The sequence below is a fragment of the Lycorma delicatula genome, chromosome 1 (genome assembly GCF_047948215.1).
Source record: "Lycorma delicatula isolate Av1 chromosome 1, ASM4794821v1, whole genome shotgun sequence".
Classification (NCBI taxonomy): Eukaryota; Metazoa; Arthropoda; class Insecta; order Hemiptera; family Fulgoridae; genus Lycorma; species Lycorma delicatula.
The window spans coordinates 223,671,453-223,695,214 of NC_134455.1; the positions used below are offsets into that span (position 1 = coordinate 223,671,453).

The 23,762-nt window shown below is 31.7% G+C and overlaps 2 protein-coding genes across 7 annotated transcripts in view; one reads left to right on the forward strand and one right to left on the reverse strand.

Annotated features, from left to right (window-relative positions):
• LOC142329128 (glutamate dehydrogenase, mitochondrial-like) overlaps positions 1–8,765 on the forward strand; it is a 29,750-nt gene extending 20,985 nt beyond the window's left edge. Inside the window, exons 8-9 of the mRNA XM_075373467.1 lie at positions 4,707–4,852; positions 8,649–8,765. Coding sequence (XP_075229582.1) covers positions 4,707–4,852; positions 8,649–8,765 — 263 coding nt within the window. The remainder of the gene's footprint in view (positions 1–4,706; positions 4,853–8,648) is intronic.
• Positions 8,766–17,844: 9,079 nt separating this feature from the next.
• The window catches only part of conu (Rho GTPase-activating protein conundrum), a 233,453-nt gene continuing 227,535 nt past the window's right edge, over positions 17,845–23,762 (reverse strand). For all 6 annotated transcript variants that reach the window (XM_075373506.1, XM_075373515.1, XM_075373478.1 and 3 more), the window contains one exon: positions 17,845–22,964. In XM_075373506.1, coding sequence (XP_075229621.1) covers positions 22,843–22,964 — 122 coding nt within the window. In that variant the 3' untranslated portion in view covers positions 17,845–22,842. The remainder of the gene's footprint in view (positions 22,965–23,762) is intronic.

Genomic DNA, 23,762 nt, shown 5'->3' on the forward strand with positions numbered 1-23,762 from the left:
TTCGGTCAGTCCGTCTTCCTATCCAGGAAGCGCCTCCAGTAAACAGGAAAGTGTCTCTCATGGCCATCGTGCAGCTCATCTGCTATTTCAAAAATAGCAACCGATGATTGCGGGAAGAGTAGTCGACCACAGACCAATCAAGGATCCTACCAAGGATGTGTCCCTACCAATGTTGATGTCAATATTTGTACCTGAAAAGTCCCATCATCCGTTAACCGGATGACCAACATTAAACCTTTCTGGTCTCCAACATTAAAGACCTCAAAATTATGCTGCACGATGAAACTATGAATTAAGCCACTGCCATGATCAGTAATCCCAGTATGCCAGAAAAGTGACTTGGCATTAATATCGGCACCAATGAGGATTGGACTATTACCCACAATACGAAGGATCCTATCCCATCTCTCTAGGTGTTCCTCAGTGGGATAACTGTAAGGCTCTGTCTGCGAATGGAAAATCTGAGCACAACATGATGCGCGTCAGAAACCTGCCGTATAAAGACACTATCAAACAACCTCCTGCATAGAATAGCAGACATACAGGTATGCTCTATACCAAACTTTTTCCAGTTCTGAAAGCCTGGCAGATCACCCATAGATACCGCAGAAGGACAACATCGAGCTCAGTCTCTCTACAATCTCACCTAACTCAACCTGGACTACATAAGCACCCTGGGGATTTAGTTGATTGAACCTAACCATCTAAGGAATTAAAGTACAGCACAATGCCCCTTACATAACAGCCACACTCCCTACTAACAACTGGGTGCTCATGATTCTTGTGCAAAGCATAGGCCAGAGCCTTGGACCTACGCAAACAATCGTCACACTTGTGGCCTTCCTTACCACAATGGGCACATGCCAAGGTATACTTACAAAATTTAGCTCTGTGACCATATCTACAGCAGTTAAAACATCTTTGCACATTCATGTACTCTTACTCGGTAGGACCCTAAATTGATAAATAGTCTGTCTGCAGATGTAAATTTTTGAAAGAGACAGAATTTACCTCAGACTCTAAAGACTTAAAGTCTTTGCAGTGAGCAAAGAGTTTTTGCAGTGGCAAAACCTTAGCAAATTCTTTCTGCTTGGTGTCTCTCACTTTGTGTAATAGTGATTTTCAGAGGTCAAGATATAGATGGAAGTATAACCATTAAATATTGGTGATTCGGTCTGTGAATTAAATGCTTCATTAACATTCAACGAGTTGTCACATGCACTTGACACCTCCCCTGAACCTGACAACATTTGTCTCTGTATGCTGTTACACCTTTCTAATTAGAAACTGAAACATCTATTGAACATTTATAATGGTTTATTCTCTGCAAAAGTCTTCCCACCTGTCTGGTCAGAAGCCATTGTCATTCCAGTACTTAAAATAGTAAAGGCTGCTCTATCTCCTTGACAAGCACTCTATGCAAAGTAATAGAGAGAATGGTGAATGGCAGACTTATGTGGTATTTGGAGAGACATGGTCTTTATCTCCAGAACAGTGCGGTTTCCAACAAGGACGATCTTCCATTTAGTATCATTGAAAACAGCGATTCAAAACACTTTTCTACTCCACCAGCAACTTGTCCGCTATCTTCTTTGATATCAGAAAGGCTTACAACACAGCCTGGCAAAATTGTATTATAAACACCCTCAAAGAATGGAGAGTCAAGGGCAATATGTTTGATTTTATATTAGGGGTTTCTTAAATGACTTTCAGTGCTAGTGTTGAAGATTCTCAGATAGCATCATCTTGGAGAACTGAGTACCTCAAAGAAGTGTATTAAGTGCCACCCTCTTTTCTATAGCCATTAACAGTATTACTAATTGTCAGTAGCCACCTCTTTCATGTTTGTTATTTGTTGATGACTTTGCTATATATATTATATCCGATTCAACAGCCACAGAAAGACTACTATAGAACACTTCTATGTCTCACTATATATCTCTTATCACTGTATATCTCACCTTTTCACCACTTGAGAAAACAAGTATGTAGTCTTTTCTCACCTGCATGACCCTTTTATTCTGCAAGTCCTCAACAGAAAGATAATTGCTCTCTCTCTGTCAATCAGGTTTTTAGATCTATTTTTGATAGCTGCCTTACATTGGTCCAACACATCAAAGAATTAAAAACAAAATCTTCCAAACTTTTAGATAATGTTAAGAATCCTTAGCAACACCAATTGGGAGCTGATTGGTCATGTATGATCATGGTCATTGCTGATTATGATTGCCTACTCTTCAGTGCAGCATACCGTGCTTAAAATGCTGGATGCTGTACATCATGCTTCCCTTCGGTTTGCCACAGGTGACTTTAGATCAAGCCCTGTCCATAAGCTTACTTGACTGTGGTGAGCCTTTACTTTGGGATAGATGGACAGCTTTTAGCATCTTATTTTGCCCGTCTTAAAGGACAGCCAAATCACACCCGGCTTTTGACTTAGTCCTTGGAAATCCTAATTTAGGAAGGTATGAGGTCCATCCATGTTATATACTTACTACACCTGTAGGTGTTGATATCAGACATTCACTGCACCTTATAAATGTTGACACACCTTCTATTTTTCCAACGTATTTGTGTTCATTCCTCCATGGGGAATCAACCTTATAAATTTTATGTTTGACCTTACAATATACAATAACACCACCACCTACTGTCTTCAGTAAATGTTTTGCTATATTCTTGCAGTAGTGTACACAGATGGATCGAAATAGATGAGTCCATTGGATGCGCACTTATGTTTGGTCTACCTGGTAGATAATTCAGCAGTGTTTTTACTGCTGAATTATATGCTAAAAATAAGGCTCTAAATATTATTAACCCTAAGTATCATGATATTCCTTACTTGCAGTGACTCATATAGTTCTCTCCAAGCCTTAGAAAATTTTTATTCCAGACATCCTGTTGTCCATCAAAATCTATAACACAATCATCACAAGTTGAACCATCACAACACACAAGGAGGTTTCTACTGGATCCCTAGCCACATGGAGATTCCGCTTCTAAAGACACATGTAGTCCAGCCCAACACTCTCACTACTCATGTTACTACATCCACTTTATCTGTGTAAAACTCTTTGCACAGTGGCTAAATTACTAGATTGCTACACCAGACAACAAATTTTGACATATCAAAGATATGTTGCCATGGAATTCCTCCCACAGGAAAATTCACAGAGAGAAAGTGGTCCTTTGCCGATTGTGGATAGGACATGAGAGCTACTCACTGGTACCCATGTCAGTGGAAAATGCACCAATGCACCACTATATGTAACAAAAGACTGCCATTTAAGTGTGCGTCACATCCTTGTGGATTGTGTGTTGTGACCTTAACATCGCAGTTTAAAAATACCCAGTAACTATCATATCCTAGGCGATAACAAAGTACTAGATCAAATACTGTTATTCATATGGAGTATATAAATATGTTTCACAAAATCGTAATATCTATGTAGCTCTAGTATTTGTATTTTTTATTCTTGAGCTATTATCGTAGTTTTAATCTTTGTTATCCATGAAGGGGCTCTTTACACCCCTTACGGATTTTGTTAAATTTTATATATTTTTATTTTGTACTTTTAAACAATTTATTTTACTATTACGATTCTGTGTGATATTAGCTGTAGTAATATTTTTGTGATATTTGTGATATTATTTCAGTGATATTAAGTTTGAATTCTTTTTGTTTTTTTTTAAGATTTTAATTTAAATCTTGTTTTAGCTTTTTATTTCTCATGTATGTGATATTAGTTATAAGTTTTTTAGTCATACATATATATAATACATATATATATGTGTATATTGCACTAAGTTCGTTTTATTTTTATACTTGTAATTTAAATCCAGTTTTATTATTTAGTGTTTTTTGACCAAAACGTATACTTGATACATTATAAATATGACAATGAATTTTTCAATCATGTAATTTCAATCTTATCCAGAAAAAATTTATCAAGTCCATCCATCCAAAATGTTTTGAGAAAAATTACAATTTTGATCAAGATTTTTCAAAGAAATTCCTACTGTGAATTTGAAAATAAAGGTATCAAGCAAGAGTAACCTCTCACTGGTTTAGTCTAATCAGCTGATTTTAAGTGTTCTAGGATTAAATCCTAGAAAGGGTATTCACTTATGTCATGAATAAGTGTAGATCATGGATATCTTGTGTTCTTTGGTGGCTGGATTTCAGTTAACCACACCTCAGGAATGGATCACCTGAGATTGTACAAGACTACACTTCATTTATACTTAACATCTTCCTCATTCATTCTCTGAAGTAACACCTTAATGGTAGTTCTGGAGGCTAAACAGCAAAAAGAGAAGTTCAGGAGTGCACAGGTTTAAAGAAAGTTTCATAATGAAAGCAATTACTTGCTTTCATATATGTATTTTAAATATTATAGTTTACTTGAACATTGTTTACAAATTATGTATAATATTTTTATCATTATTTTACGAATTATACCTTAAGATTTTTTAACCTCAGCATAACTGTGAAAGACTAAAGCCCAGATGTTGCTTATTTAAGTCAAGCTTAAAATAAGAAAACAAATGAAACATAAAAAGCTTATAATAAGAGAAAACAAACTACAGCTAAATAAAAAATGGTATATTTAATTTTAAAATTGTTTAACCTTAAAAGCTTTAAGACATACTTTGTGACAATTTCTTGTTGAAATGTAATAAAATGTTTCCCTTTATATCACTAGATTCTGTAAGCAGCTCATTAAAATCTGGATTGGGGCAAGACATAAAAGTGACAATATCAAAAGAAATGGAAAATAGAATGAAAGCAGCTTCAGAAAAAACAATTGTTCAAAGTAGTCTTGCATATACTATGCACAAATGCGCAAGGGTAGGTGGTATTAGTAGGTGGTATTAACTGTATCAGTAAAAACTAATATCTTGTAATTACGAAAGAATGAGTAACATAAATTTATATATATATATATATATATAAATTTATATATATATATATATATATATATATATATAATTTATTATTACACAGTGGGTCTAAATCAGACAAGGCAATGCCCTTTAAAGTTTGTCGCTCTACTAAGTGTGACATAAATCTGCTCCTTGGCAAAATTTTTCTTTCTATCACTACTATTTTGTGCTTGATATCTACATATCCCTTTGTCGCTTGGAATGTTGTACAGACTGGTGAAATGGGAATGCAACTATCAACATATAAGACCAATAGTCTCATCAGATTTATGAGTACAGCTTCTAGTAAATCTTCCTCATACCAAGCAGAGGAGTTGAGAATGTTGCTCTTGCATTTCATTTGACATGTTTATATATTAAACTGACTCATAACTTTCATTCTGTAAAAATCAATCGTTGTATGTTCTCATTTATGAATACATTCTCATTGTCTCTGCAGAAATATTCATGGCATTTCTTTCTCTATTTTTCCATAAACTACCATTCCTTTCTTGGCAACTTTACTATAAACATTGCTATCTCATTTGAGCAGTCTTGTTATTTTTTGAAGTCTGTGCCAGCCACAACACAAGTTAAACAAAAAAAACTCCTATCTACATAATGGAAATACTACTTCAAAAACACAAAATTGATAATAAAAGTTTTACTACAATAAAATGAGATCTATAAAAATAAAATGCAACATACAAAAATATAAGAATACTTTACAGATGCTTGGGTGTGTATTATCACCAAGTATATATATATGCCTTAGTGAACTAAAGATGAGATATGATCATGAGGTGCTCTCTTATATGCTCTTGAGATGCCATATTAATGTGGGAATCCCTTTTAGCCACCTATCAGTTTGTGTTTCTATAATTTGTTTGCGTTTTAACTTTAATTTGTGTTTAATATATACTCATAAATTATGATGTTTCCAGTTTTTTAAGTTCTTCTGCTACACCTTGTTTAATAAATGTGCAGGTATTTTATCATAGCTATGTTTGTCTGTTTGTAAATCTATAAGATTTTAGGTTGCAGTATAAAAAAGTTCTCAGACCTTCATAATAGAATGTGGTAGAATAGATTATAAAACAAATTGAGTACAAAACATCCTAACATTTTATGTATACTCTGAAAAAGTGGGCCTACGACCCACTGTGAAAATGTTTACATGGTTTATATTTTCATTATACATGATTTTGTTAAATTTGTTTGCCAATTGTAACTAAATAACATTAATGAATTGAACATACTAACAAAAACATTTACAACGAAAAGCTTCAAAATCCCCTGAATATTTTTCGTTGTTTCTTGAGTTGATTTTTTTTTTAACACAGCTCTAACCCCCAGTATTTTCTTTCTTTATCCCCAAAATAAAAATATAATTTTGGATAAATCGTTCAAACGATTTATACTTGATATGAATGAATAATTAAAGTATAAATCGAATGAATTGTTTGAGCATGTGCGCAGCTGCCCAGTGCACCACCATTGGTCCACTCTGCACAAATAGCAGCTAAAATAAAAATTGAGTACATACAACAAATCCATGCACTACTCTTTATTGGAAAGAAAAAATGTAATATTATTGTTGCGTCTTAACAATGATGTTATTGACTTGTGTATTTGTATAATTTGTTTCATTATGCTCTTTCCTCAAAGTTTTATTAAAGTATATTCCTCTCATATTTTACGAAATACTAATCTGTCTTGACTGTTTACAAAAGATGCTCTCAAACCTTTTGTTAAGTGCTATGTTGAAAGGTTAACTATATTTTTCAGTAACATGTAAATTCTATAGAAATGGTGTTTCTTGAAGGATGTGCCATAAACTGGCATTATTAAAGCACGGGTTCTATTTTGTTTTTAATGCAAATCGAAGAAACTGGATTACGAGCACAATAAGAGTATCAAACTTAACAAAGATGTAAAACTCATTTCTTCATGATAATAATAATAATAATAATAATAATGTTAACCAAATGCATGAAGGAATCTACTCTAGTGAATAGAATGATCACCCTTTCAATTGTTTAAAGTATATAAAATAGCTTAGCGTACATTTTATGCTCTGCAGAAATTTTTCTCCCTTTTCTTTGTTTGATATTATTTCATTCTTTGATATTATTTCTTTGTAAATATTCATTCTCTATATTATTCATAATTCATCCTTTTTTTAAGGCTGAGATTTTCTACAAATAAGAGTTTATTAAAAATAAACTCTAGGCTAAAAATTTTTAATTTTTAATTACTAATAATGGAGTAATAATAATCAGACAAAAACAGCATAAGGCCAAAATATTGCCTAGAAAAATTTAAAACTTATTATATTATGCCTTGTTTCACAACAATTTTAACAAACATTTATTTAAAATAACAAATAAATTATTCCATGCAATTTCTATTTAATCTCTTTAAAAAAAAGTTTCATTAAGCAGCCTCCTTGTAAACTTATAAATATATCTACATCACTGGTCCTCACATATATTAAAATCTTTGATACCTCTCAAGAGGACCTCACCCCTTATGTATCTTCATAAATGAAGTCTCAATATTTTATTTATCTTTTATTTTGTAAAGTGAAAATGTTTGACTATCTTCTTCATATGATGGACTATTAATAATGATTTGACATCAAAAAATAATGATTTGACTATTAATAATGATATTTTAATAATTAAAATATTTCGACTTCAAATATTTTCACTAGCAATCCAGTACCCATTTTCACATGCTACAAAATTGTCATTTCATCTCATCCTCTAAAGCAATACCTAACGGTGGTCCTGAGGGCAAAAAAAAAATGTAATAAGGTGCATTAGGATGAACTACAGCAGAATCAACCTCAACCTCATTAAAATAGCTGACATACAAGGCAACTGACTAGCTGATGAATTTGATCAATTGTAAGCCACTCCTGCAGATTTACTATAAAGACTATTGAAAACCCACATTCACATCAATAACATCTGGCATTCAATCTTATAGTAATTACATAAACTTTACTGTTGATTAAAATTGATCACTTGGATCATAAATTAAGATATTTTTTACATATTCTAAACAAATTAGAACTATTTATGTATTATTTAAACACATTGTGAACCAATCTGAAGTTCCTCAGTGCAGATAACAGTGCCATCTAACACAACAAATTATCTATATTGGATTATTTGTTGGTTATATAGCACTGTCAACTGAGAAAGTTACTTCACTTTGATTGAAGTAGTGCAATTCATTGATTATGTAAACTCAACAGTATCAAATCTGTACAAGCAGTTCCAGCTATCACCTAGGAACCCTGCAGAGTATCATCCAACCAGTGGCATGATATGACCTATTATTGAACATCCCTGCAATTGGGCAGTAGCTTGCCTACATAGCCTAACCCTGCCATAATACAATCAACTTACATGCCTTGGTTCTCAACATTCTTTGGTGCAGGAATGCATATCTGATCTGTTGACAAGATTGACACAAACAAAAACTTCACCATAAAATGACCAAAGCAGAGTATAGTTTACAAGTGAAATGAACATTATTATTGTTCGAGGAACAAACAGCTGTCTGAAGTAACACAAATCTTGCAAGATTTTATACACAGATCAACATAGTTATGTAGATGTGCCATGTGCTGCTTGAATTTAGGCCACAGCTCCAGGTAAATCCCATTCTTAGTAATAGTTTTGTATAATGTAATCTCATTTTGATTTCAGGAACTGCATGATACAAGTCAGAAATACAACCTAGGGCTGGATTTTAGATTATCTGCTTATGTAAATTCAGTAACAAAAGTATTTGAAACATATGAAGAAGCTGGCCTGGCTCTGTAAAGTTAACTTTTATGAAGAGGATTGTTTTTTTCTTAAGTTTGTTTGATGTCCTGATTTTATGATAACCAAAAAAGTTATTTGGGAGCACAAAATAAAGAGAATAAGAAAATATGAGAATTCTAATTTTTAAACCTCTTAGAAATGCTTAGAAATTAGGTTGTTGACAAATTAAATTTAGCTGGTCTGTGTTACTCATATAACAGTTGTCCAAAATTAAAAAATTGGCCCCAGTTTCCTTTCAAAAGTTCAGGGAGAAATGTGAAAAGGGGAAGGATCAGTGTTATTTAGAAGTTAGTTAAAAAATTTTGTGAGATTCAGTGTTAGATCATAAACATGCCACAATTAAATTAATGCAGCAATTAAAATATTTTACTCATAAATTTTAGCAGAGTCTAAGCCAGGAAAAAAATTTCAATAGTTCAGCCCACACTGCATTGAGGAGATTGAAAAACTACAGCTAACTAATGCTGATTATGCTAAAGTGATTCACTACCAATGGTTCAAGAACTTCGTTAGAGGTAACATTAGCATTTTAAATCATGTTTTTTACAGATTAAGCATGGTTTCATCTTCGGGGTATGTTAATAGTAACTACCAGATCTGGGGTACTGAAAACATGTACATATTCTTTGAATCTCCCCTATACCTACAAAAAATTGACATGGCAGGTGTGTGGTTTCAAGGTGACTATTTGTCACCTTGAAACTAATTATAGTACTCCTCTTCTAATAAGAGAAGTTGGCTGTGTTCCCTTAATTCTTCTGAGATCTAAGACTCCATTGAGACTCTAGTAAGATTTTACCAGAAACTTATCACATTGTGAGAGAAGCTTTCATGCAGTGTTTGTATTATAAATGGAGGAACTGGGAAGGCAGTTAAACATTCAATATGAGATGAGAAACAATAACATTTTTTGAGCATTTAAGGAGATTCTCCAAAAAAAAATTAAAGGAGAGCAATGGAGCTGTAGTTCTAGTTCTCTGAAACACACATTACTACCATTTTGGAATAGGTGATCAGAAATTAGTTTAAATTATATATACCAATCAAATGACCCATCATTGGTTCCATTAGAAATTTTTTGCCGTATGAGTGAAATATGTTCATTGAAGATAGTCCCATGGTACAAGAATGCTGCAAACTGCATCCAGTTATCTTAATTATAAAAAACGAGGGTGTGTAAATTACTTACCAGCCACCTGGTATATTAAATTTATACATATTTAGAAAATAAGTGTCTAGTGTTGACAGTTTTTTTTTTAGAACACAAAGGAAAACACAATGTTAAGCCACCTGATACTCCTTCAAATTTAACTTGCCTGAGTACTTTTCCACTTGCTCAGAATTGAGAATCTCCAAATCTACTACTTTGAATTTAAGATCCTTGTCTGTACAGAAGTTTCAACAAATAATATAATTATTTTAAGGATTTCTGTTGAAAACAACAGAAATAGCAAAAAACTCCACCAATCTCTATATTGAAAATTAGAAATTTCTAAGGAAAAGCCTTCTGCCCAATTCACATTCAAAAACATAATGAACTGATTAAAAGCCATTGCAATTATATATTCATAATTTTTTTGGTACCTCCACTTGAGCTACGTTCATAAATTTTCCATAATTAAAATAAAATTTAAACAAATGTTTCCATGAATATTCATAATGATAATTCACTAATCTTTCCATAGAACACAATTAAAATTACTATAATTTTTAACATTACTATAATGTTAAAAATATATACTATTAGTACAAAATAACATTCTTGGACAGTAATAAACTACAAAGTCTGCTCAAAAAAATATTCAATATTTTCTGTTTGAATGCAAGCAATAAAACTAGGCAGATTAGTACATAGTGTGTACGTATGTTTCTTGTATACTTATAGGCTGCATCAGTTGTACAGCAACAAGAGTCATATTTTTATTCTATGCATTATGATAGAACTTGCTTTTGAGTTTTTTGAATATACACAGCCGTGAGTTACATAAAGTGTTATATAAAATGTTTTAACATGTATGCAGCTTGATAATGCAAAATTGTCAGACTGACAGTCTGAGAAATTCTGACATTTAAGTATTCATTTTAACATTGCACAAATACTGGAATGAGTCAACAATGATTTATTGCCTTAAGACCATATAATTGATGGGATGATCCATATACACAAGCTCAAATTGTTACAGCTCCTAAAGCTTAAGTTTCTAAAAGACCCAAACGCTGAGGAATATACCTGGAGGTACACATACCACATCTGTGGTACAATCTAGGCAAGAGACATCTATGTATATCACAATATTACCTTATCACAATATTTGTGTGACAATATCACAATATAGACTGCATCACAATATTACCTTATTACAATAACTGTGCTGTCAATATCACAATATAGGCTGAATCACAAAAGGTTCACCAGGTACCAGACATGCCTCCTTGTGATTTCTGGTTGTTTGCCAGGCAGAAAGTGTTCCAATTTGACAGCCATGAGACTGTTCTAGAAGAGAATGAAAACTATTAAAAATGTTTTTAACAGTAGGACTGCTGCTGAGTTAAGTGCTGTAAACAAAATGAAAACAAAAATCAACAAAAAATTCTAAATATTCCATTCAGACACTGCATACAATACAGACACTGCTTTTCCAATATAAATTTAAAGTTTTCATATGTTTCTTTAATACTAGCAGAGTAAGGCACAGGTACTGATTGGAATTTATTGGCATTATGCAGAAGCACAGCTTTTATAACTTTAAAGGAATTGATGAACAAGCACCATTCTGTTGGGATTATGTTAATTGTAAAGTGTCTCCATAAGAGAAAAAAATATCATTATGAAACACTAAAACATTTTTTGAAGAAAATTGCTGTGTCTTTAAATTAAGAATGATTATGATAAGTACATGGATTCCACCATCCTTTTAGTCAGGAAGCAAGCATTTCTGACAAATCTGTAAATGAGGCTAAGACAAATCATTCTGTAAATGAGGCTAAGATGTTCAAAAGTTGTATCAGAATCTGTTTCTTTTCATTCCTTACTTCCATCAGACTCTTAAGCTCTTCTCTTCATCTAATGTCACATGTTCTGGAGGCTTTTGAATGGGCAATTCTTTGCAGTGTGGAACTGGTCTCATTGCAGATTGCAAGTTAGGATATACCAGTGTGTTTTTGATTTTGATGTAATCCCTTTAATATCTGTTAAGCAGAAATAACAGTCAGAAGAGTGATCTCTGGGTTCCCTCCAAATCATAGGGATAGCAAATTACGTGCGGCGTGTGCAGTTTTTCCATGCAGTGAGAAGCCTAGAACACGATTATCAGATAGGTGGGCCCAGGCTCTTGTAAAAAGAAGTTCAAAACCCAAAATAAGTTCATAACACTTTTTTATTAATGGAGTAAGGTTTCACCTTTGGAACTATAGCATCACTCCACCACATACATAACAAAAATTGTTAGGATGATTTAAACTCCAGGCATTTTATAACTATGAGTAATTAAAAGAAAAAGTTGTAAATATGTAATACACAATAATTCAGACACACAAAGCACTCTCAATGATGTGTTTACTGGTTCAATATTCTCACAACTGAACTGGCATTGTTCTGATGAATCTATGCTACACTAGATCAAGTTTGTACAAGTCTATACATGTTTGAACCTGCACAACAGTAGCAATGCTACCCTTTGAGTTAGCTCATTTGGTTCAATCATATTTGCAATACTCTAGGAGCTTTTTCTTGACAATGGACAAATTGATGAAAAACCATTATAAAATCTATGGGTAATGGAGGAATTCTGAATACATATTTGAAAACAGAAGAAAAAGGCAGAGGTAGATTTCACCAGGGCAAAATATTTTATGAGCTCGTTTCAAACATTACTTAACACGTTTTACAGACATTAGACTTCAAGCTATTGTTAATTTAGCAAGATTTCCTTATGATATTTCCTGAACTGCTGACAACACACTTGATTAGTGGGAGATTCTAAGTTTGTCTCCTTGTATTGATAAAAAAAGACATGTTTTCAGAAAGTTTTATTTAAAAACATGTATAAATGTAACAACAATGATGTTGAAAAGATGATTTGAAAGTACAATAGGCCTACATTACCCACATTAAGTATTAAAACTTACCCTACTTTGTTTGAATATACTGAAAAGAAAAATCTATTACCTTATCTTCCTATTTAGACCAAAAAATCACATTATGTAAAATGATGTTTGTACAATATTGATTCCAAGTCTTGAATGTCTATGTAACATGACATCGCTGTAGGTTTGTTGAAGAGCTGTTACCTTGTAAACCATTCATTACCTTGTGAGCTATTACCTTGTTTTCACTAGGTGCTGCTGCTGCTGTATTCCTTGAAAATAGAACTCAATTGAATCACAAATATGATTTCCTTAAAACGAGCAAATATCAAAATTAGCGTCCTTACATATTTTGCCTAGTTCAGCAATACTCACAAATCTTTTGAGTTTCATCCTCATCAGTCGTAGGTAACAGTTGTCCATTTCTGGGAGATTCCGCATCAGTTCAGGAACTTGAGGTGCACAGCTCTGCAAATTCCACGATGGTGTTGGGATGTCAGATCCAACAGCAAGTGGAGCTAACTGAATGTTGTACACTGGGCAAATCACATTGATTTATGTGGCAAGCTCATGTAAATGTTTATTGGCCTTCTTAAAATGTAGCTCATGAAGATAACCTCCAATATTTCGACAAAGTTTTGGTCTGTTAAAACATTTTGTGGAGAGGTGTAGGTGCCTAGGGTCAATGGTAGGTTGATCTCTATGTGATCAGCTACAGTGGCCCTCAAACTGGGTGCAAGACTCTCCTTTTCACACAGCAACAAAAAAATCGCATAGTAAAAACAGTTCCCATCTCCAGTTGTCTGAATGGGCATGAAAAAACCGGCAATGTATGACGTCACACACACAGTGAATAGTACATTTGGTAGGAGGAAGAAGACGCTAAAGTTGGGATGACTTTTCATGCTCACATTGAATAGTGTGCTTTACCTGTGTCCTAAGGCGTTTATGCTTGTTTTAATTGATCTGCTGAAGAAGAGCCTCCCTCTGACTGGGGCTGAAGTTGTCTTAATCTACGTCCTCACATTTCCTCGCCAAATATTGATTCATCCATTTGGAGTTTTTCCACTGTTGGTAAATTTTCTTCTTAAGTCTAGGTATATTTACACACTTTTACATTAACCAAGGATAATACATAGAAAAATCACACTTCTTGGTAATAAAAAATTGTCACTTGCAAAAATAAAAATATACACAGTACTAAGTTATGGCAGTTTAAATGCATTCACTTCAAATTCACTCACAATGACATGGTTTCATAAGTAAACAAGTTTCACATGTTTGGCATATAGGAACCCTATTCTTACAATTCCAACAATATTTTGGTCATCCCTTGCTGTAAGGGTTGGTCATATCAAAAATTGTTTCAGACAGGTAATGTTTACAGGACTAATGACCACTTTAAACCAATTCAATGTTGTGCCTATTAAGGGAGGTATGATGTTTTAGGTAGATTTCATAATAAAGCTATCCATTGTAATGGGTACCATGATTCGATTTTGGAATATTTTGACATATCTTCGTGTATCACATCCTCCAAACCCCAAAACTACAGTCAGCTCAAAAGTTTATAAACATATATATATATATATATATATAATGCTCATTTTCTTGTGAACATGATAACTGCTGAAATTTTGAGTCAAATCACTTTTGAATTGTTCTTTAGAAATAACTTGTTGGACCAAAATGTTGCTGGAATTGTAAGATGGGGATAGTCATATGCTAAATATACATGCAACCATTGTTGTATTCAGTAAATTTGAAGTTTTTCTTAACTAAGGTGGAAATCTTTTTTGAAATCTCCACCTTCTGGCGTGCTGAAAGGAATTTTTTTATCTTTGAACCCCCATTTTTTCCACCCCGTGGGCCAATGGTTGGTGATATCCAAAAACTTTACTTAGATAAGTTTTAGGCCCTTACCCAGAGAATAGTAGGAACTTAAAACGAATTTAATATTTTACTTAATGAAAAAGTTATAGTGTTATTTTGTTTTTTTCGAAAAAGCCCCAGCCCACAGTCCAATTTTGCCAATTAACAAACTCAACTGAGAATTTTGGTCATTATATTTTATGTATCAAGTTGAAAGTGATGTGTTATTGTGTCCACAAGAAAGTGAAATATATATATATATATTATAATGTATATATATAGAGTGACGTTGGTTTTGGGGTCTGGGGATGTGAAACAAGAAGTTACGTCAAAATTTTCCAAAAGTCATAACATGGTATTCATTACAATGGGTAGCTTTCTTATGAAATCTAGCTAAAAACTGCAAGTACACTATTTGTACTCATGAGACAAAAATCATGTTGACTAGTGTAATCAGATACTGGGTGAAGACCTTATATTTTGGTTTTAAAATCCTTTTAACAGCTTAATCATTAGTCATAATAAACAACTTTATATGACTCTGCTAGCAAGACAACATGAATAACAGAAGTCCTAAAAAACAAGTTCCTACTGTCATTCAACTAGCAAACAGCATTGTGTAGATACTAATTAACTTTCTCTGATCAGTTGTAGTTTTTCCAGAACAAATCTTTCTGAATTACTAATAGCATAATTGTGTACAAATTTGAAGACAAAACTTCCTCTTAAAAATAAAAAGTTGACAAAAATTCTAATCTCCTACTAACATTGTTTTTATTAGCACTGAATAACCAGTATATAAAATCAAATTATGCATCATGTTCAACTTTGTTGTAACAATTGTACATTACATTCAGTAACATTACCTAACAAAAAATATAAATCCTAATTATTCTCAAAGTTGAAAAAGCAATAATTTTCCTTGTCATTTTCAACACAAGCAACAAAAATCACAATTCTCATTAAAGAAGACTGTATTCATGTTATTTCACATCCATAGCTTTATTTCACAAATATAGCCTTATTTCATAACCTACGGCCTTCATCAACCAATTTGGAGACTGTCTTTTGTTCTCAGCTGTACCTTTTAGACTTAATGTGTCACACAGTTATACCAGTTATGAGGATGAACTCTTTGTTAGATTTATGAAGTCATTTTCAAAATAAACTTGTAATTAAAATTGCAGCATTTCATAGGAAGAAAAATAATATGATTAAAAACTAAATAACTTCAGCCGAAGGTTAACAGGAATCTAGACAGAGGATTGTTATACGTTGCTGTTCCACCTACTTGTTCATCAAAATTTTTATTAAAAAGGATTATTATGTTTACTCCTCTATAATTAAGATTAACCAGTCCTTCAAAATAACCATTGTTTCCAAACTGGGAAACTGAGACACATGTGTTTAATAACAAAATATACAAATGCCACATTAATCTCTTAAATTATTACAATATTTATTAGGATTAAATTTAAATTGAAAAAGATTGTGATCGCAGTAGTTTGTTAAAATTCTTTTAATCATTAATTTATATATATATAAATCATATGATTTATATGACTATATAATTTATATATAAATCAGATAGTGAAATACACGCACACACACACACACACAAAAGACATATTCATAAAGTAAGGGCTGTTTGGTCATTAAAAAAAATTAACTTGTGAGGAAAGGTTTTTACTTAGTTTTATTTTACTACATATCTACTTCACTTTTCCACATAATCGCCATTCAGTTCTGAACACTTTATTAACATGGCAAAAGTTTCTTTAACCCCTCTGCATTGAAGTTCATCGCCTGGGAATTGAACCAGTTGATAATGACAGTCTTGAGTTCCTCATAGTTTTCAAACCATTGCCCACAAAACGGTTTTTTCAAATGCAAGAAGGGGAAGTAATTGCTAGGTGCAAGGTCGGGAATATACAATAGAGGGTGGTCAAAAAGTTCCCAACAAAAATCTTGAATCATCTTCTTGGTTAAGGCAGCGGTATGAGAACATGTGTTGTTGTTGTAAGGAGGATTACACCAGACGACAGTTTCCCACATCGTTGATTTTGGATAGCAGATCTCAGTTTGGTGAGAGTTTCGCAGTACACGTCAGCTGTAATTGCTGATCCATGTTCCATGAAATGAACCAAAATGATGCCCTTTTCATCCCAAAAAATGGTAGCCAACATTTTTCGACACGAGTACAGAGATGGCTTAAATTTTTTCTGTTTTGGGGAACTTGAATGGCGCCTATGCAGTGACTATTATTTCAATTTTGCATAGGTGTAGGATATCCACGTCTTGTCACAAAGTGGTAAAACAAATCACCTCCATCTTGTCAACAGCGGTCCAAAAACCCTCATCCATTACACATTTTTTGCTCTTTGTGTTGGTCGGTGAGCATTTTCGGTACCCACCTTGCACATGATTTGTGATATCTGAGCTTTTCTGTGACAATTGTTTGGATAGAGGTGCATCCAACATGCAGAAATCCATCAGCCAGAGCACTACTAATCATCAATCGCTAATCACATTGCAGTTTTCAGTTCACTTGTTCAACAATATCACATTGCAGTTTTCAGTTCGCTTGTTCAACAATTTTGTCGGTCTGAATACTGGACCTGCCAATCCACTCTTCATCATACACATTTGTGCGGTCACTTTTAAAGTCTTGACACCATTGTCTAACCTTTTCTTCACTCATTACTGTAGGTCCATACACTAGGCACAACTCCTGAGAATTTCAGTACCTGAAGATCCTTTTGCACACAAACTCAAATCACGGCATGCACTTCACAACTGGCAGGAGAAACGATTGTTGCAGACACTTTAATCTGCATTCAGCAGCAGCCAAACAATTATTGCATCAAAATGTCAACAACTGCAGTGGCTTCATAAATAGGGCTGATAGATGGTCCTGCATGTGTGAAACTGTGTTCAGACCCGCTAATATTTAAATATAAGCCGACGGCCCTTACTTTATGAATATGCCTCATATGTATAGTTGACATGCTAAATACAAGCATTATGACCTAAGGAAAGAGTTTTAACACATCACTAATATATTATAAGATACAATGAAGTAATAATAAAGGTATTATAAATAAAAACAAAAAATGAGTAACGGGTAACATTATTTATTAATTGTAATACATATATCTAGTAAATGGTTACTGAGCACCTTATTTTAAGTGAACATATTTAACTATTAAGATGGTGTACACATTATAAAATATTATATATATATATATAATTACATGTAAACAGCAATCAGTAAGTTTGATTTTTAAATAACAGCAGCATCTAATTGCTTTACCTATAAACATTTGTACAATAAATAATGCAACCTGAGATCTCGCATGCTTTTGTAAGTACACATACACAGAATTTTTCATTATGCATATTCTTCAATCACCTACTCACCTATTCCTCTATTTCTCATGTTCTAAGGTTGTTTATTTCAACTTGCACACAAATGTGATTGATAACTTGTTCACATGAAATGTACATGTACAATTTCATGTGCACAGAGGCACACATTCATATACATGCATGTAAGCACACATCCATAAAAGCATACGTACATACATGTATAAGCAAGCACATGTGTGCATGTATTAACACACATGCTTGCATATATACTCAACACATAACATACCACACCTATACATGCACACACACTACACCTACACATGCATGCATGCACGCATGCACACCACATGTATGCATGCATGAACACACAACCCATGTATGCATACACACACATACCACATATCACACACAAACACACACATATATATATATATATATATCAAAGTCTTAATAGTTGTTTGTCAAAGAAATACCTGGAGCACCTTTTAATCGAGACCAGTAATGTGAAGCAAGTGTAAATATAGCAAAGTGACATCTGTAGCAAAGTGACTTAAGGCTAATCAGATAACAGTGACCAGAATTTTCATAGTTTGGCAATATCTGTAAATAATTACTCCATCTGGCAACATTAAAATAAACTTCAATTTCAGTGATTCAGGTTGTTTTTCAAATATACAAATTATTCTCGAACAATTTACTACTAGTAAAATTAATACCAGTAAAAACAATCTTAGCCATAAATGAAGTTGCTGTAAAAACAATTTAACTGTTTCTTTTGGAAAATAACCAAATCTAATAAAGTTTATCATAAACTTCATCACACTATGTCAATAACACCTGGAAACATCCCTTCATTGTGATGTCACTGAGGTTTATTGATCTTTTTAATCTTAACTAGAAACTTCCATCATAGTTGTTGACTTCATTAGCTTCCTCAATGTCACATTTAATTCCATTTTGTTTTCTTATCACATCTTTTATAAATGTCTTATACCTAATGATGATTTTTTTTCACTTGTAAAAATAAATATATCTTCACTGTCCATAAAAAATAAAACTACATAAAATACTGAAGAAATAAATTACGCATGTTGCACTACAATTTGTTGACAAAAGACTGTGAATATGCACCTAACAGGAGGTAGCTCACCATTACCACTTTTATCTTAACTGACAAAGAGCATCAAATTTAAAAATGCACAATTTACTAAAACAAAAAAAAAACATTGTTTAATTAACAGTTAAGACAAGCATAACTTAGAGGTGGTACTGCAAATTTAGTTCAGTCTAAAAGCATTGGGCTTGTGTACGCCCAATAAATATTTTTATAATATCACTCTCCATAAAAAAGAATGGTACATGGGGTTGTTTGTTGTATGTGCTAACATTTTTATTCTAGCTGCTATTGGTGGAGAGTAGACCAATGGTGGTGTGCCAGATGCTGTGCACAGTACACAAACAATTACTTCGTTAGAACGATTTACACTTCTCAAATGATTAATACTTCTTGAATGAATCTTTCGTTCAAACTATATTTATACTTCTTGATAAGAACTATTTGTGTTTTGCAGATAAAAAAGGAAACATGGGAATAGAACTGTGTTAAAAAATCACAACTCAAGAAACAGCAAAAACATTCATGATTTTGAAGTTTTTGTTGTAAAAGTTTTAGTTATGTAATGAAACATAACCATGTAACATTTTTTTGACAGGCTGTAGGCCTGCTTTTTTTCTAGTAAATCTATAAAATTCAACCTGATTTTTGCTAAGAATTGGTAACTAATAAATCTGATCGACTATTTAGATGAAGATTAACTTTCTTCAGATATTTAACATGTAATATGTGACAACCCATATCCTTCGTGAAATAAGTCATCCTGCCACTCCGAGCCTTTAAGTATGAAAGATCTCATTTTTGGGAAGTTTTACTTCACCAATAGAATAAGGACAAGATACACAAACCCTGCAATCATCCAATTTGCAAGTAAAATGTGAATCAAGAGGAAATTTTTCAAATTGGTAGAAATACATTTTAGTTGTTCAAGTTAGTTATAAAAGTATTACATTTATTTTATCTTTGCTAAGATTGAGTAAAATAGTCCTACACAGAGTTTGATAGAAACTAGAAGTAAAGGTTATAAATTCTTCACATGATTATATGAATATTAAAAGATTTGAATGGCCAGATAACTTGATCTAGTACCATAAAGGAATTATACATTTATTTTCACACTATACCAGTAAATTGACATTACACTATCATCATGACATGAAACAGATACATACTTAACACAATCATATTTCTTCCACTCATTCTTACTTATATACATTTGATCAAACATTTCATTCATAAATAATCTTGTTATACTGCTGAATATCACAATAAATTTGTTCAAAATGGTGAGTACCTAACCTTAAACTTAATAATTAAGACATATTTCACAACATTACCTTAAGCAATAATTCCTTTTGAAGACAATTATTATGAATTATACTGAAAACGAATAATTATATAATAATTTATGAATAATGCATCTATATACTACAAATGTAAATAAAGTAATTAAATTTAAGCTTTTACTATTGTAACTGGTAATATAAGAAAGATAGTTATTACTAATCAGTCATTACCTACAAAACTGGATAAAAACTACTGTCAATTTTATTAAAAATTTCATTCAACATCTTGGAATTTACTTTGGATCTATTCAAAAATTTAGGCCACCTTATCTTACTATTAATAAAGATACTCTAAAATGAAGATATAATTTTTTTTTAATTATCTTTCTTAATCCGATTTCATAAAATGTTGGCAGATTATAAAAAATGTTTTAAAGATTTCTAGCATACTCTCAGTACTGTTATAACATCCTCTGTTTATTAAGGTTTTTTTTTTCAGTTTATCTTCATTATTATTTGTTCTATAGTTACTTGTGAGTAGCCCACCTACTTTAAGGCAACTCACAAATTTGATCCATCAAGTTTTGATTTAATTTCTTAACAAATTTAATGTGCATAATTGTCTAGATTAATAGAATACAAATAAGGTATTTAATGGCATCAAATGAATTACTACAATATGATTAATTAAGAAACTTGTTTCTTTTATATAATATTTTAACATTTTAATTAAGATTTTTTTATATAACATTTTTAACATTTTTTTACAATTTTATTGTAACCCTGATAAATTTAATTAAATAATTGCAAAAATGGAATAGCATTAATATAAATTATAACTATAATTTAATATAAAAATATAGTGTGACAAAACTCTAAATGTTTCCTTATAATTTAATTCACATACCAAAATTCACTAAGATTTCATGTTATGCTAAATCAAATTTTATATAATTTTTATTTTATTAAAATGATTGCAAGAAAAATAAAGTACTAACTATGCCTCCACTATACCTCAACATTTTTCACTTGCGTATCTGAATAGTTATATTGAAAGTAACTTAATTTTGTATATGTATAAAGTATAATAAAGTATGTATATTTTGTATATTAATGCAGAAGTCAACTTCTAGATATTAAGAGTGTTATTTTCCTGAAATAAAATATTTTTGATTATAAGAGTTATCTTTTTTGCAAAATGTTAAGGAACAAATTAATTCAAGCAAAGGTTTTACACAGTCCATAATGATAAGCATATCATTATGGACTGTGTAAAAATTTGTCCATATCATTATGGACACAAGATAGTGTTATATCAATGAACTGCATGATTAAACATTATAACTCTTTAAAATATTATTTATTTGACACTACACAAAGCAAAAGATAGTGTTACATCAATGAACCGCATGATTAAACATTACCACTCTTTAAAATATTATTTACTTCACACTACACAAAAAACTAACAATTTTTGTGATTACTTAGAATATTTTTATTTATTTTTTTAATTTATACATGTTAGAAGAAATTCAAATTTAATTCTTAATTAAATTTTAAAATAAAGAAGATATTTTTGTTTAAAAACCAAATCATCATAGCCCAAAATACATATACAGCTCTTATGAATAATTGTATGTATTAGTAGGTATTACTTGTATACATGAAATTATAATACTGTATACACAATATTATGGAGAATATGGGATTCAAACAGTTCCTTAGACCATCAGCCTCAATTGGTAATAGCTAGTCAAGTCAATACATAGTAGTAGTCTAATTATTTATTAAGAGTAACGAATTTAAACCTGTGTAGGTGTATATATATATATATATATACAGTTGCTTAACAAGTTAAGCTACTGCGTGCTTCCAGGGAACTTAAAAGGGGTAATACTGCATGTTTAGGCATGTTAAAAGCCTAAACATGCACTATTATACCTTTATGTCACTCATTACATTAAATATCAATACAATAATACCAATTACAAACATACAAATATTAAGAACAAAAATACCTTTACAATGTGTAATGCAGTGGTATTTATTTAGTAGGAAATAGCACTTAAAAATAACCTAAATTCTTGACATACAAATAAGCAGAACTAATAAAAATACAATTGTTAATAAATACATTGAGCAAGCAAAATTTCATATACTAATATTTACGACAAGCATCAGTGGAATAATGCATGTTAAAATATATAAGTTTCTTCTACAAGAAACATAAAATAACATTGAGCAGTAATTGGATTAATATATATATATATGATGTACATTACACAAACAAATAAATTTATGCATACAAAAGTAATAGCAATGAGTAAATCCATTCTAATCCATTATTTCACTTTCGCAAGAAAGTTTGGTTACTACCATTACGGTGATCACATCTTATAACCCATTGAGCATTGGGATTTTCTTGGTAAACAGCTAACATGAATGCTGATGGTTCAATACGTCTCTGACCTGAAAAATAAGAAGCCAACAATCTTTACTAAAAGTGTTGTGAATAAAAAATTAAAACACAGTGGAAGTGAAAATTACTTAAAATAACATAATTCAAAAAATGTAACACTAATTTGATTGGTTTTCTTGATATTTCTAATAGAAGAGTAAAAAGTAAGAGTTACAAAGTAATGAAGTACTTCTACTAGCTGAGATTTTCTAGTCATCTGAAGTAAATTATGATGAACTAGCAAGAAAAAATATTTATATAAGTAAATATTCAAGACTGATTTACTTTGGATCACATGTGTGCACAAGAAACCAGGCCATGTAAGTAGATAATTAGTGATAAAAATTAAATGTTTATACTATATACAGTAGGAGTCAACTTGTAAGTTAGGTTACAGTTATTAGCAAACAATATAATCTATTACATATTTATATCTACATTATATATATCAATTGCAATATAATCTATTACAATTACACTGATAGACAAAAACGTTTTTTACTGCTTCTCTAAGTGTGATACCATTACTTGAATTGTTTTTTTGTACATTACAGATCTGTAAATACAATTTGTCTATCACCCTTAGTTTTAAATAAATTGCGCTTAAAAAAATATTAAGGAAAAATTAGTTAAAATCTGTAAAATTTATAATTTTGCATGGCCATACCTGTAAGAATGATTTCACTGATGCTTTTCTTTTATAAATCCTTGTTCATCACTTATGTCTCGAAGGTTGTCTGGGAAAAAATCCAAATGTGAATGGAGGAAATGTATTTTCGAAGATATATTAGATCCTGTAACTCTGTATG